General features: G+C 50.1%; 2 protein-coding genes across 2 annotated transcripts in view; one reads left to right on the top strand and one right to left on the bottom strand.

The window, feature by feature from the left end:
- The window catches only part of ENHO (energy homeostasis associated), an 8,621-nt gene extending 5,973 nt beyond the window's left edge, over positions 1–2,648 (top strand). Inside the window, exon 2 of the mRNA XM_081319334.1 lies at positions 927–2,648. Within this exon, the coding sequence (XP_081175460.1) occupies positions 1,344–1,529 (186 nt within the window). The 5' untranslated portion in view covers positions 927–1,343 and the 3' untranslated portion in view covers positions 1,530–2,648. The remainder of the gene's footprint in view (positions 1–926) is intronic.
- Positions 2,649–4,742: 2,094 nt separating this feature from the next.
- The window catches only part of DNAI1 (dynein axonemal intermediate chain 1), a 162,026-nt gene continuing 150,230 nt past the window's right edge, over positions 4,743–16,538 (bottom strand). The window contains exon 20 of the mRNA XM_081316338.1: positions 4,743–5,036. Coding sequence (XP_081172464.1) covers positions 4,932–5,036 — 105 coding nt within the window. The 3' untranslated portion in view covers positions 4,743–4,931. The remainder of the gene's footprint in view (positions 5,037–16,538) is intronic.

Raw genomic sequence — 16,538 nt, 5'->3', positions numbered from 1 at the left:
TTTGGTGACCGTCCCAGCTGTCCTCTGACAAGCAGAGTCCATTGGGGGGGGGAGCTGGATTCATTTAATGACCGATTCACTGAACTGCATCGATCTGCTTAACAACCACGGCAAAAAGGTCGTAAATTTGGCCACAAATCTCTTCGCCACCTTGCTTAGCAATATTTTGCTGGCTGGGGAATTTTGGGAATCAAAAGTCCACACCAAATGGAATTTAATGTGGAGAAAAACTAGGTTTTACATCTGGGCAGGAAAAACCAAAGGTACAATACAGATTAGGTGAAACCCAAGGTCCCTTCCAACTCTTGTTATTTTGTTATTCTGGTAACTAATCGGTGGAATGATTTTCCTTCAGAAGTTGTGGGTGCTCCATCACTTGAGGTTTTAAGAAGCGACTAGACAACCATTTGTCCGAAATGCTATAGGATTTGCAGCTTGAGCAGGAGGTTGGACTAGAAGACCTCCAAGGTCCCTTCCAATGTTGCTATTCTATTATTCTTTACATGGTCAACCCATGTACCGGTGTCTCTTTCACCACTGGGGAGTGCCTGAGATTTAGTTTACAGGTGTGGGGTGTAAAATGAGTTTAATTTCAGGGCACGGTGCTGTGCATGTGGGGGCCACATGCCTGCAACATGCGCCAAGCGCAAAGCCAGATCTGGAGAACCCAGTAGCTGAAATTGAGTAGATTGAGGTTTATTTAACCCAGCTGAAAATGCCAGCATAGCCAAAGCTGATGTGTTGCAAATTGCTGCTGTATCTAATGCAGCGTTTCTCAAACCTGGGCACTTTAAGCGGCGTGGACTTCAACTCCCAGAATTCCCTAGCCAGCAAAACTTAAAAAGTGCCCAAGCTTGAGGAACACTAATCTAACTGGCTCAGGTGGGGAATCCCTTCGGAATTCAGCTTTTTTTCTTTTCTTGCAGGTGAGTCTTAGCTACTTCTGGGGATGAAGGAGGCCAGAAGAACTACTCCGTAGTCCATCCTCCTGATCCGTTTCTGCTCTTCCTTTGAACCGCCTCGGTGTCCCAGGAGAACCTGCCGTATTTTTAAGGATTTGAAGAAGTGATCGGACAGCCATTTGTCCGGAATGGCATAGGATCTCCTGCCTTGAGCAGGGGGTTGGGCTAGAAGACCTCCAAGGGTCCCTTCCGATTCTTATTCTGTTAATTCTGGATGGCTTGATAGGTTGGCAACCATCCTGGCCTTTGAAGAGGACCTGCCACCCAGGAGGCCTCTACCTTGTGGCCCTGCTCAGAAGGACCCACCTGGACAAGGATCTTTGTTTCCCCCCCCCCCAACAGGGTCCCGACCATCCTCTTCCGCCGTGCCGGGGACCCAGCATGGGGGCAGGCCTCTCCACCGGGGCCGTGATTGCCATCACCTTCAACTGCCTCATTGCCTTCCTTGTCCTGGCACTGCTGCTCATCCTTTGCAAGGCCTGCCGGACGCCATCCTGTCCGGATCAGAGTCCGCCTTCCGAGTCGGACGAGAGGGGCAACGAAGAGAGGTACCTGCTGCAGCCCTGACGTAGCCCAGGGCTGTGCTGCCTTGCTTCTGCCGCCTTCGCCTTGCGTGGACTGGCGGCGTCTCGGTGCCATGGAGGCGGGCGACTGCGGTGAGGCTGGGGAACCAAGAGGACCAGCCAGGCAGAAAAGCCAGCTGGAACCAATCTGCCAGCATTCAAGGCTTCACAGCCATGGTCGGCTAGCCCAGCCGTGGAAGAGCAGCTTGGAGTCCTTCCTCTGACGCCAGCCTTTGGTGGTTCTGCAGGCCCCAAAGAGGTTCTCTCCTGCTCTCCTCCCAGCTGGCCGAGAGAGAGAGAGGTCCGAAGGCAACCAGCAGTAGCAGCAGGACAGGGTTGGTCCAAGGATGGGAACTCGGACGCAGGAGAGGCATCAGGGGCGGGGAAGAGAAGAGGGGTGCACTCTGGCAAAGGAACCTCGCTCGGTTGCCCCCGGGGGGAGGGCAGGATTGATTCTTGGTCTCCCACCTCTTCCCTGGACTTTGGTTTTCATCTCCAGGTGATAGTGCCCCAGGGGAAACTGAGTCGGGGACCCGGGGCTCACTCCTCTTAAGCCCCGGGTCAGCTCCGAGAGAGGCAGGGGACGAATGCGGAGGAAAGGTGGGGACAGCAAATCAAAGAGGGCCCCTCCCGTCTGGCAGGGAGCAGAGTTGCTGGCAGCTCCAAGATCCCGAGAAACGGGACCCATTTAGCATGCCAAAGCGGGGTCTGTGTGTGTTTAGGATGGGGGTACAGGGAAGGGGCTGGTTATGGGGCCCTGGGTGCTCTCTGAGCTTGGAGGTTTTCCTGCAGGCGTTTCAGGACCCAGCTAGGTAGCGTCATCAGGGCTAGAAGGCAGTGGGTTGGTCTCTTGTATATATACTAGTGGCTGACCCTGTCAGTGTTCAGTAGGACCCTTGTGGAAAGGCTTGGGATGGGCTCTCGTATTTTTGTCCTGCCTTTGGTGGGGGCCAGAGGGGGGGGTCTCCCTGGACCAGAGAGCTTGGGGCTTCCTTGGATGCAAAGACAGAAGCGGTTTTTCCCCCTCTTCTCGTGCTCAATGACCTCCTTGTCCAAGACTGACTTTCCTGGCTAATAAAGGACTGCATCATTTCTAACTGAAAACATTCAAAGCTGCCTTGGATCTGGGCTCCAAAATAAAATAAATCTGGATTTTCCAAAACAGGAGTGCTTTTTATTTTATTTTTTTAAAAGGGACCTCCAGCGGCTCCTCTGGCTGTTAAAAGGGTCTTGGCCTACTAAGGGTGTCCACAAGTTATCACAGTTCATTTAGTGACTATTCAAAGTTGTAACGCCGGGGGGGGGGGGGAAAATGAGTCGTGACCGTTTTTCACATTTACAACCATTGCAGCATCTCTACGGTCACAGGTTCATATTTATGACGGTTGCAGTGCCCCGGGGTCACCTGATTCCCCTTTTGCAAAGTCAAATGGAGAAGCCAGATTCACTCCGGAACCGTGTTGCTAACTTAACAGCTTAACAATCAGCCAGCAAGGTCGTAAAAAGGGGACAAATCTCATTTAACAACAGTCTGGTTTAGCGACAGAAATTTTGGGCTCCGTTGTGGTTCGTAAGTCAAGGGCTGCCTGTAAAAGAGCTGGCACTCACACTGTGTCCATGTGTGCATAAAGGCTGCTGCAAACTCCCCCCCCTCTTCCGCCCCCCCCTCTCGAGGCAACGGGGAGCTATAGGAGGGTCTCCCCAAAAGCAAATGGGCAGGCTTTGCTTCCTGTTCTTCCATCTTGCAGACACCCCTGTGCCAAGACTCCTTTTACAGAGGGGGAGGGGCTGATGGAGAGGAGCAAGTGGGGCAGGGGGCAGGCTATCTGGGTTTTCTTTCAAGGTGTGTGTGGGGGGGTCTCTGTTGCATCCCCAACAGACTTTGGGTGATTCTCCTCAAAGTTTAGACGGAGTTAAGCCCGGGGTAGCAATCAAAGCGTCTTTACGAGCTGTGGACTTCAACTCCCAGAATTCCCCAGCCAACATGGCTGGCTGAGGAATTCTGGGAGTTGAAAGTCCACAAGTCGTAAAAGGGCCAAGTTTGAAGAGCCCTGACATCTGACTTAGGCCAGGTAGAAAAGAAATCTACCTGGCCTAAGTCCTAAGTCCTTCGGGAGAAGGGCGGTATATAAATATTATTAAATAAATAAAATAAATAAATTACAGGGCCGTGGGATAGACGGGGAAAGGGGAAAAGTCAGCCCAAAAAGGAAGCTGGGAGAGAACAGGATGATGGCCAGCAGAGCAACTGTTCTGTACCAGCCTGCTACCGGCCTTGCAGAAAGGCAACCCCTGTACAAACGGCAGAGGCTGGAGAGCGTCTGAGGCTGGAAGGCGTCTGCCAAGATTTATTACACAAATAACAGAACAAGAAACAAAACACTGGAACTGTGATCCTCAAACGGAGCGGTTGCTTTCAGCAACCAGCCCTTCCCCAAACACTCCCTTTATTAGAGTTCAGGGCGTGGCCTCCCTGTGCCTCCTTCCGAGGAGTCCCACAGCCTTTCTCTGCTTGCTCCTGCTTGACTGCCTCCTGCGTCGGGCGTCCTTGAACAGGGCCAGCTGTGGGTCATCATCATCCGCACTGTCGGGCTCGCGCAGCTGAGAAGAGGGCCCTGGCTGGGGGCTCTGCGAAGCCTCCAAGCCATCATCAGCAAGTTCGTCTTCAACACCCTCCTCCTCCCCCTCGTCTGAGTCATCCGAGACATCCGAGCCGGCTGCCGGACCCACAGGCTGGCCCTGAATCACAACAGCAACATGGAGGTGGCCATCAAGTCCCTTTGACTCAAAGCTGCCCCCAAAGTGCTTTCTGCAAAAGGCAACTGGACATTTTGGGGGGGCTTTTCCCCCCCCCCCTCAAAAAATGTTTCGCTTCTCACGGAAGAGGCTTCTTTGGTTCCCACTGAAGTTCTGAAGCAGCTTCTTGGGCGAGAAGAGAAACATTTTCACAGAAGTAAACCCAGGAAGGCCAGTCGCCTTTTGGAAAGGGGAAAAGAAAAAAAAAAAAGCAGCTTTGGGACAACCCGGACGCGGATGGCGAGAAAAAGAGAAAAGTCTCTTTTTGAGTTTTTGAATCTCTTTTTTCCAGCAAGATCCCTAAAAGCGAGCGGGGGAAGCGTTGGCAAAGCGCGCGAGGATTGAGGCCCGTGCGCGCCGGCTCTTTGTGCAAAATTGGGCCTCGGGGCAAGGAGGATATTTGTGCAGGTGGATGGTGTCAAATCTCCAGTTTTTATTTTTCTGCATTTGAACGACAACAACAACAACAAAAAACAACACACCTCTTTGTGTTGGAAATAAAGGCCGCTTTCACGCAGCCGCCCACACCGGGCCGTCCTGGACAAAGCGTTCTGGCGCCTGGACTCGGCTGCTTCCCTGCCGCGGGAAGAAGGGCAGGTTTGGATGTGGCTCATTTGCTGGTTTTGGCTGCCGGTTCTCTGACCAAATTCAGGAGTTTGTCCAGTTTTGTGATCTCCACTTCGGGCCCTTTTTGGACCTCTTGACCCTTTTTCTCCTGCAACGAGAGAAGCACGAAGTTGTCAGCCGTTTCTTTCCCCCTTTGCAAAGAACACACGGGACGACTGCAAAACTGGAATCACAGTGAGTGTGTGTGTGTGTGTGTGTGTGTGTGTCTTGGTTGTTGGAGAGGGCTGAAGAGGAGGCACCCCAATGAGGACAAGACTACTGTTTGTTCAATGTGGTTCACCTGGTTAGGGATTCGCGGCTCACTCTGGAAGATCATATAGTAGCTGTGACTAGGGGGGCTTTCGCCCAGGTTCGCCTGGTGCGTCAGTTGCGGCCCTATCTGGACCGGGATGCCCTGTGTACGGTCACTCATGTGCTCGTGACCTCTCGTCTGGACTACTGCAATGCTCTCTACATGGGGCTTCCCTTGAAGACCACTCGGAGGCTCCAGCTGGTACAGAATGCAGCCGTGAGAGTTGTCTTGGGAGTCTCCTGGTACTCCCATGTTACACCTTTGCTCCGCGAGCTGCATTGGTTGCCAGTTGTCTTCCGGGTGAGATTCAAGGTTTTGGTAATGGTTTTTAAGGCCCTACATGGCATGGGTCCGGAGTACGTCGGGGACCACCTGCTGCCAGCGTCAACTTCCCTCCGCCCTGTACGTTCCCACAGAGAGGGCCTCCTCAGGGTGCCACCGGTCAGAGAATGTTGGCTGGCGGCCCCCAGGGGGAGGGCCTTCTCTGTGGGCGCTCCGACTTTATGGAATCAGCTGCCGGTCGAGTTCCGGATGGCACCTGACCTTCACTCCTGACGCCGTCTGAAGACCCATCTATTTGAACAAGCCAGCCTGGCCTGATGGGGGATGTGTTGGGGTTTTAATGGGGATTTTTATATTGTTATCGATTGTTTTAGCTGGGCTACTATTTAATTCTTTTTAATTTTTGTATCCTGTATTTTTTATATGTGCCCTGTTCACCGCCCTGAGTCCTTCGGGAGAAGGGCGGTATACAAATATAATAAAACAAAACAAATATAATAAAACAAACAAACTAACTCTGAGGTTCGGCTTGCGCAGGACTGCCGAGTGATGAATTGGGCTAGGTTGCTACAGCCGGTGAAACCACAATAAAGGACACACACACACACACACACACACACACACACAAAAATGACAGTCAAAACTCTCCAACCTCTAGGAATAACAATAGCCACACATTTAACAATACCGACAGCCACAGCCATACTCTGCCAGGAATTATCCAGAACCAAAGACGAGAGAAGAAGGACGAAAGAACCAATGTAATTTACAAAATCAATTGCAACTGATTCTACTTGGGACAAACTTCACGTCAGTTGAAAACCAGGATCCACGAACACCAGCTGGCCATCCAAGGCCACGATCCCAAATCCTTCTCTCTACCCACACTGACAACACCAGTTCGACTGGAGCAACGCTAAAATCATCACCTGCGCTCGTGAGTTGATTCGAAGCCTGGCACTCCATAAACAATTCCATCCACTGACACATCGACCCGCAACCAGCCTGCGGACCCCTCAGGATCCAAATCAATTGCACAGCCAACCAGCGACGGCACCGAACCTCAACCATCCTACGCAAGCCCCCTTCCCCCCCCACTAAGAGTTCTCCACCAATGACCCTCCCCTGATGTGACTGCCCATCACAAGACCCATCACAAGACCCTCACCTGACATGACCCACACCTGACCCATCACAAGACCCTCAACTGACCCATCACAAGGCCCACACCTGACATTACCCACACCTGACATGACCCACACCTGACCCATCATTAGACCCATCACAAGACCCTCACCTGACATGACCCACACCTGACCCATCACTAGACCTTCATCTGACCCATCAGAAGACCCACACCTGACATGACCCACACCTGACCCATCACAAGACCCTCAACTGACCCATCACGACCCTCATCTGACATGACCCACACCTGACATGATCCACACCTAACATGACCCACACCTGACCCATCATTAGACCCATCACAAGACCCTCACCTGACATGACCCACACCTGACCCATCACTAGACTTTCATCTGACCCATCACAAGACCCACACCTGACTCATCACTAGACCCATCACAAGACCCTCACCTGACATGACCCACACCTGACCCATCACTAGACCTTCATCTGACCCATCACAAGACCCTCATTTGATCCACACCTGACCCATCACAAGACCCATCACAAGACCTACTGACCACACTAAACTCTTACAAGCAGCAGAACACTGACACCCCCTAAACTCCACTGAAGACGTTACCTAGTCTGGTAACGAAACGTTCAGAAAGCCTCCTTCACCCTCCTCCTCCACCTGAGCTAAAGATAGTCACCCCCATTCCCAACCACAATAAAGGTTAAAACCACCTCAGCTCCCCCCTCTTTCATTCCTACCTGCCCCCCCCCAGAAGCCACAGCATGTGGGGCAGCTGTCCCGTGGGGGCTCCACATCAAGAGGGCTTCTTCACCTTCAACACGAATCATAAACACAAATGGGTGGAAACTAATCAAGAAGACAATAAACCTAGAACTGAGGAGAAATTTCCTGACAGTGAGAACAATTAACCCATGGAACTGCTTGCCTCCAGAACTTGTGTGTGCTCCAACACTGGAGGCTTTTAAGTAATGATTGGACAACCATTTGTCTGAAATGGTATAGGGTCTCCTGCCTGAGCAGGGGGCTGGACTAGAAGACCTCCAAGGTCCCTTCTGACTACATCATTCTGTTATTCTGAATCTCTCTTCCACCTGGGTGAAGGATGGGGACATCCACCCCCCCCTTCCCCCTCTCCCCCACCCTCCAAACCCTCCAGTTTCATGGCAAGGGGCCTTTAACTACCTTCTGGAAGCTGAACAACTATTTTTAAACCCCATTTTTTTTTTTTGCTTTCTCCTGTTATACAAACCGGCAGCAGAAACCTGAGCCGCGGGACCAGAGAATTGCTGGCGTTGTACTCCAAATGGCAACGTCTGCAAAACTATACGTGGCTGGGCGTGAGACAACAGTGCTTTATTTGTTGTGTGTGGGGTGGGGTGGGGTGGGGGTAGGCAACTCGTGACCCTCTGAGGCTATGTGGACATCCAAGCCCCCTCGGCTCCTGCCCTTTGTGAAACTTGCAGAAGCGAAGCTAGTCAGAGAGCTAACCGTGGCTAACCGGGTTGACGATGTCAGTGATCTTCGCTGCAGCAGCAGCTTGCAGCAAGCCAGACCAGGCTAGGCTAATCTTGGTTTGGGGCAGCCAGAGGGGATGCTTGCAGCAGAAGACACCCAGGTGTGGAAAAACACCCATCTGACCCAGGAAAGGGGTGAACTGCAGCACCCCCCTTTGATGCGGAGACTGGAGGGAAGCTGCAGGCGGGTTTCGCACCCCGCCTGACCCCTCTTCCTTCTCCAGCAAGGAGCTCGACTTCTGGGGTTCTGCCAGGAGACGGGGGCTGCTAGACTCCTTCAGGAACCGGGCAGAAACACACAAAAGCAGGTGGCCTGTAGGGCGTGGTCCCCCCCCCAAAAAAAAGTCAAGATGGGGCACAATGAAGTTCCCTCCTAGGTTTTAGGTGCAAAGCAAGCCGAAGACGCAAATCAGGTCAAAGCTGAAATTACCACTTTAAAGGAATATTTGTAGCTCTGAGCTGAACGGTGTTGCTCCTTGGTGCTCTCTGAGCTTGGTTGGTTTTCTTGCAGTCGTTTCATGACCCAACTAGGGAACATCATCAGTGCTAGAAGGGAATGGGATTTACAGAGGAGGAGGAGGAGGAGGAGGAGGAGGAGGAGGAGGAGGAGGAGGAGGAGGAGGAGGAGGAGGAGAAGAAGGAGAAGGAGGAGGAGGAGGAGGAAGGAGGAGGAGAAGGAGAAGGAGAAGGAGAAGAAGAAGAAGAAGAAGAAGAAGAAGAAGAAGAAGAAGAAGAAGAAGAAGAAGAAGAAGAAGAAGAAGAAGAAGAAGAAGAAGAAGAAGAAGAAGAAGAAGAAGAAGAAGAAGAAGAAGAAGAAGAAGAAGAAGAAGAAGAAGAGAACTGTGGGATCCTTGGTGCTCTCTGAGTTTGGGTGTTTTCTTCTGAATGTTTCATGACCCAACTGAGTAACATCATCAGTGCTAGAAGAGAGTAGGGTTTGTGGAGAGCAGGAGGAGGAGGAGGAGGAGGAGGAGTTCTTGATGCTCTCTGAGCTTGATTGTTTTCTTGCAGACGTTTCATGACCCAACTAGGTAACATCATCAGTGCTAGAAGGGAGGAGGAGGAGGAGGAATGTGGGGTCTTTGGTGTTCTCTGGAGTGGGTTGTTTTCTTGCACATGTTTCATGACCCAACTAGGGAACATCATCAGTGGTGGTCTTAGTCTGGGCTGTGAAACATCTGCGAGAAAACAACCAAGCTCAGAGAACACCAACGACTCCTCAGAAACTATATGGCAAAGACAATATAAGGTTGCAAATACTCTTCAACTAGTTTTAGCTGATAATTGGCAGCCAGGCTGAAATTGATTCAATCGTTTGCTGTCTAGGGCAAGCCACCTGTATACAAATAGAGAGTAAACCCCCCCCACCCCGCTCCCTCCTAGCACTGATGATGTTCCCTATTTGGGTTATGAAAAGTCTGCAAGGAAACCCCCATGCTCGGGGAGCACCAAGGACCCCACACTTCACCCCTGGACTACAAGTACTCTCTCCTGAGGCTCAACCTGCTTGGAAAGCAGACTGCAGAACAGTCATGAAGTCTGAAGACAGATTGAAGGTGGGGGTGGGGGTGGGGGGGTCCCTTCCTGATGCATTCTAGATTTTGACCGAGGCTGGACACATTTCCTCACTTTTCTTCTGCACTAAGAAACTACACAGGAATTATTATATTGTACACATTGAGAAACTACAGGGGAATTATATATCTTCGCACCCTGCAAACGCTTGGAACAGATGATCTTCTGCATCCCTTCCAACTCTGCCACGTTCTGCTTTGCCGGCCAACTTCTTTCCGTGCCGTTACGTATTTTGGATGGGGTTTCTATTTTGCATCCCAGGCCATAATTTTTAAATGCACAGCCGGGCGTATAAATTAGACGGGTGAAAATTGATGTCCATCTGTGTCCTTTTGGTCTTCCTTCTTGGGGGACACGTTCTCCTGCATGGCCACGGGCTCAGCCGGGAGGATTTTTCAAAAGACCTGCCTGCCAACTTTGCTCGGGGAGAGCTTTGGAGTTAACTAAAGGGGCGCTTCAAAGGGACGCGGTGGCTCAGTGGGCTAGGACGCTGAGCTTGTCGAACAGAAGGTCGGCAGTTTGGCGGGTCGAATCCCGAGTGCTGCGTAAACAGAGTGAGCACCTGTTACTCGTCCCAGCTTCTGCCAACCTAGCAGTTCGAAAGCACGTAAAAATGCAAGTAGAAATATAGGGACCACTACGGTGGGAAGGTAACAGCGTTCCGTGCGCCTTTGGCGTCTAGTCATGCCGGCCACATGACCACGGAGACGTCCTCGGACAAGCGCTGGCTCTTCAGCTTTGAAACGGAGATGAGCACCGGCCGTTAGAGTTGGAAACGACTAGCACGCATGTGCGGGGGAACCTTTGCCTTTCCCTTTTAAAGGGGCACTTAACTCGGCGTTGTACCCTTAGAGCAGGGGTCTTCAAACTTGGCAACTTTAAGACTTGTGGACTTCAACTCCCAGAATTCCTCCTCCTCCTCCTCCTCCTCACTCCTCCTTTCTCTTTCTCTTCTTCTCTTTCTGTCTTCTTCGTCCTCGTCCTCCTCTTCCTTCTTCTTCCTTTTTCTCTTTCTCTTCCTGTCTTCCTCCTCCACCTGCCATCTTCCTTCCCTCCTCCTCCTCCTCCTCCTACCAACCCGTATCAACTGTCAAGTTTTTGAAATTCAACAGCTAGAAACTGCATTCGGTGACGTCTGAGAGAGGAGAGTAATTCTCCCCTTTTGCCATTCCCCCCTTTCTTTCTTTCTTTCTTACTTTCTTTCTTTCTTTCTTTTTCTTTCTTCCATATTTGCAACGTCCCATCCCGAGGGCACCCTGGTCAGGGGAACGTGCTACTCTTGATTTACCGGAGCATATAATTTAATGCCACAGTCACTGAAGAGGATGTGCAGAGACAAAAAGGAAATCTTTAATTTTTTTTTCCTGTTGAAATGGTTCCATTCCAGAGACCTCTTCTCTCTCTGTGTGTGTATACACACCTTGTTTCTCACCTTTATGGTGAGAAATGCAGAGGGAAGGCAAAAAAAAACTGGCACCACCAAGATTCCAGGTGTGAAAGATTCTTCAGTTCTGGGTTGAGGCCACAGGCTATCATTAAATGAATGGGTGGTTCTTGGTTTCACTGGCTTTCCCGGAAGGAAATGACCTCAGCTTGATTGCAAAAGGTCTTGAATGCTGAAAGGAGGGATTATTCTTTGGGGTTGGATGAATACAGCGTGTGAGTAAAATCATCTGCCTCCATCAGAGACCTTATTGACAGTCGAGCTGCATTTATATCATCTCTGCCTGTAACCCTTTGCAGGTGTTTCCCCCCCACCCCAGCCCTCCCAGTTATATACTTTCTGCAGAAAGTCAATTTAGAAGGGAAAAAAAATCAGGTTCCTGGCAGCAGTTCCACCACCAGGCAAACAAATGGGAAGCATGGTTTCTAAAAACGTAAAAGATGATTAGGGGACTGGAGGCTTAACCATACGAAGAACGGTTGCAAGAATTAGGTACGTCTGGTCTAGCGAAAAGAAGAACTGGGGGGATGACAAGATAGCAGCTTTCCGATATTTGAGGGTCTGCCACAAAGAAGAGGGGGGGTCAACTTATTCTCCAAAGCCCCTGAAGGCAGAACAAGAAGCAAAGGATGGAAACTCAACAAGGAGAGAAGCAACCTAGAACTAAGGAGAAACTTCCTAACGGTGAGGACAATTAACCAGCGGAACAGCTTGCCTCCAGAAGCGGTGAATGCTCCAACGCTGGAAGTTTTTAAGAAGAGACTGGATGTCCATTTGTCGGAAATGGTATACGGTCTCCTACTTGAGCAGGGGGTTGGACTAGAAGACCTCTGTGGGAAGTCAGCCCCCCAGAGAAGGAAATATTAAAAGGGCAGAATGTATTTCCCTAAAGGATTTTAAAAACAGAAACCAACCCGCCCCCCACCCCCCAAGTCACTCTGTCCCAAGCAGAAACCAAGTCTGCAGAATTGCAGATGTGATAATCTTGTCAGAAAGACTGGAATCAGGAAACTGGGGATTAGGAAGAAAGATCCCTAAAATCAACACCAAAAATCTAAGAGGCATCAGCTACAGCCCCAGGGAAGCAGAATACGACCTTTGGGACATAATAGGATTAACCCACCACCATCAGAATACAGAAGGGCACACTCTGATTCAGGTCAAAGTTCATGCCCCAGGAACAACTCCAAACAAAAGGCTCCAGAGGGTATAAAAACCCACTCCCTACATGTGCTCACTCTCTTTTTCTTCCGGAGCCATCTTCCTGTCTGGCTGTCCTCTTCAATAAACTGCAACCTTCTTTCTAAAGCAGTCGCCATGTTGTTTATTCCCAGCTTGGACTGAACCATGATGAAGACTTTTCCTTCAACACCTCCAAAGTCCCTTCCAACTCTTGTTATTCTGTTAAGGGGTGAGATGAGCAGATGTTTCTCTCCAACCAATCATCTCCAAGGCCAAGAGCTTCATGAATGAATGAATTGCTGTAATGAAATGCTAAAAGGAGAGGCTCTCCATCCTCGGGATTCAAGACAAGTGGCCAGCATCCTATGGCGTGCTCTCGACTGCAATCAAGGCAAGGCAGAGAACTCTTGAGTCCTGATTACAAGAAGGATTTGCATTGCGTTGTCTTCTGGGCAACAATTGCAGGAGGGTTGCTCGTATGAGCCAGGGAGCCCGCCCTCCAGCTTTCCAAGATATTTTGGAAAAGGTCAATACCTTCCCAAGCTACCTCATGAGAGAGAAAGCATCAGGATCGTGAGAAGTGATGCGACCACTTTTGGCTGCCATGATATAAAAAAAGATGCTGAGAATCTAGAAAGAGTGCAGAGAAGAGCAACAAAAGTGATCAGGGGACTGGAGGCTAAAACATACAAGGAACAGTTGCAGGAATTGGGTATGTCTAGTTCTAGAGAAGGGACGCGGTGGCTCAGTGGGATAGGACGCTGAGCTTGTCGATCAGAAGGTCGGCAGTTTGGCGGGTTGAATCCTGAGTGCCGCATAGCAGAGTGAGCACCTGTTACTCGTCCCAGCTTCTGCCAACCTAGCAGTTCGAAAGCATGTAAAAATGCAAGTAGAAAAATAGATGGACCACTACGGTGGGAAGGTAACAGCGTTCCGTGCACCTTTGGTGTCTAGTCATGCCGGCCACATGACCACGGAGACGTCCTCGGACAAGCGCTGGCTCTTCAGCTTTGAAACGGAGATGAGCACCGGCCCCTAGAGTTGGAAACGACTAGCACACATGTGTGGGGGAACCTTTACCTTTACCTTAGTTCTAGAGAAAAGAAGGATTAGGGATGACATGATAGCAGTCTTCCAGTATTTGAGGGGCTGCCACAAAGAAGAGGGAGTCAAGCTATTCTCCAAAGCGCCTGAAGGCAGGACAAGAAGCAACGGATGAAAACTAATCAAGGAGAGAAGCAACCTGGAACTAAGGAGAAATTTCCTGATAGTGAGAACAATTAACCAGTGGAACAACTTGCCTCCAGAAGTTGTGAATGCTCCAAGACTGGAAGTTTTCAAGAAGAGACTGGACAGCCGTTTGTCTGAAATGGTAAAGGATCTCCTGCTTGAGCCAGGGGTTGGACTAGAAGACCTCCAAGCTCCCTTCCAAATCTGTTATTTTGTTACCACTCTATATTTCACGAGTGAGACCACACTTGGAAGATTGCATACAGTTCTGGTCACTACTACATAAAACTGATGTTGAGACTCTAGAAAGAGTGCAGAGAAGAGTAACAAGGATGATCAGGGATCTGGAGGCTAAATCGTATAATGAACAATTAAGGGACCTCAGCATGTACAAGATGTTCGATATTTGTTAGGTCTAACGAAGAGAAGGATTAGGTGGGACATGATAACTGTCTTCCAATACTTGAGGGGCTGTCACAGAGATGAGGGGCTTGACTTATTCTCCAATGCACTTAAGGCCGGGATCAGAAGTAATAGATGAAAGATCATTAAAGACAGATCCAGCCTAGAACTAAAGAGAAATTTCAATAACCAGGAGAATGATTAATCCATGGAGCAGCTTGCCTTCTGGAGTTGTGGGTGCTCCATCACCAGAGGTGGTCAAGAAAAGAGGAGTCAACCGGTTGTTCCAGGACGGAATACAGACTCCTGCCTCAGGCAAGGGGTTGGACTAGAAGACCTCCAAGGTCCCTTCCAGCCCTAAGATTCTAGGATTCTAAGATCAGCCAAAGTCAGCTTGGTGCCAACAGCTGCTGGAGCCAATGGAGAGCTCTACAGCCCTAAAAGGTCACTGGCCATTTCTGATGCACAAGTGGTGCACGAGAAAGGGAAGAGCCATCTGAGAAGGTGAAAGCCGCAATCACCAATTGCTAAGATACGTGCCTGTATCTGACCTTGCACAAAGGCAGACTTGGTTTTTAAATTTGAGCCATGAAACTATAACACAGCACCATCCCGAAGGAAATGTACAGCATGTTCAATACTCCACAATACAAGCCACTAGTATAGAAAATGAGAGCAAATGCCACTCCCTTCTAGCACTGATGATGTTACCTAGTTGGGTCATGAAACGTCTGCAAGAAAACAACCCAGCACAGAGAGCACCAAGGACCCCACAGTTCTCCTCCTCCTCCTCCTCCTCCTCCTCCTCCTCCTCCTCCTCCTCCTCCTCCTCCCTTCTAGCACTGATGATGTTACCTAGTTGGGTCATGAAACGTCTGCAAGAAAACAACCCAGCACAGAGAGCACCAAGGACCCCACAGTTCTCCTCCTCCTCCTCCTCCTCCTCCTCCTCCTCCTCCTCCTCTCCACAACCCCCCTTGCCTTCCAGGACAGATGATGTTACCTAGTTGGGTCATGAAACGTCTGCAAGAAAACAACCCAGCACAGAGAGCACCAAGGACCCCACAGTTCTCCTCCTCCTCCTCCTCCTCCTCCTCCTCCTCCTCCTCCTCCTCCTCCTCCTCCTCTCCACAACCCCCCTTGCCTTCCAGGACAGATGATGTTACCTAGTTGGGTCATGAAACGTCTGCAAGAAAACAACCCAGCACAGAGAGCAGCAAGGACCCCACAATTTAACCAGGAGTTACAAACCCTCTCCTCTACCAGTAACTACCATATGCACATCTTTCCCATACAGGCTGAGAATTTTAATTTTAATTTTAACTGGGGTTTTTATTTGTTCAGGGATTGATATAATTTTTTTAAAATTGTTTTTAACTTTTGTATTTTTCGTTTTAATCACCCTGTAAACCGCCCTGAGTCCTTCGGGAAAGGGCGGTATATAAATATAATAAAATAAAAATAAAAATAAATAAATAAATACAGCTTCAGGCCCCATGTCACATCGTCTCCCGGCCTTGCCACAGATGGCAGCTCACAGGATGTGGATAGGTGATCCAGAACTGCAGCTGATTGGAAAAACGTGCCAGCCAGCGGGAGACACTTGGCATCCGTGCACAGTGCTTAGCACAAGCCGTTCACTTAATGTGCCAAATATCAAAGCTCAGGTAACCTTTGGCTTCCCCTCTCCCTTCCCTCGCCCTTGGCCCTTGACCGATGGCAAGTCTTCACCAGCCCTTGCTCAAGAGGAGAGGAAGACCAGTAGCTGTGACCTGGACTTGTTGCAGCCTCCTCTGCAGCCTTTTGTGGCTGGCACACATGAAGAACGGTTGCAGGAATTGGTTACGGGTAGTCTGGAGAAAAGAAGGACTGCGGGGGGGGGGGAAACGACATGATAGCAGTCTTCCAATATTTGAGGGGCTGCCACAAAGAAGGGGAGGGGGTTCATTCTATTCTCCAAAGCACCTGAAGGCAAGACAAGAATCAATGGATGGAAACTAACCAAGGAGAGAAGCAATCTGAAGTTATGGAGAAACTTCCCAACAGTGAAAACAATTAACCAGCGGAACGGAAGTTGCCTTCAGAGGTTGTGGGTGTTCCATCGCTGGAGGTTTTTAAGAAGAGGCTGGACAGCCATTTGTCTGAAATGGCACAGGGTGTTCTGTACCAGCCTGCTACCGGCCCTGCAGAAAAGGCAACCCCTTTACAAACGGCAAGAGGCTGGAATAACGTCTGCCAAATTATTTACTACAAAAACAAACAAGACACGAACCAAGATACAGGAGCTTTGAAACACTATCTGAGCGGTTGCTTTCAGCAAACCAGCCCTCCCCACACATTCCCTTTATAAAGAGTTCAGGGCGTGGCTTCTCTCTGCCTCCTTCCGAGAAGCCCCACTGCCTTCCTCTGTTTACTCCTACTTGACTGCCTCCTGGGTCGGGCGTCCTTGAACAGGGCCAGCTGTGGGTCATCTTCATCCACACTGTCAGGCTCACACAGCTGGG

The sequence above is a fragment of the Vipera berus genome, assembly GCF_964194415.1.
Source record: "Vipera berus genome assembly, chromosome: 2".
In the NCBI taxonomy this organism is placed as follows: Eukaryota; Metazoa; Chordata; class Lepidosauria; order Squamata; family Viperidae; genus Vipera; species Vipera berus.
The sequence above is the reverse complement of the archived record's forward strand: the minus strand, read 5'-3'. Positions and strand labels throughout refer to the sequence as shown.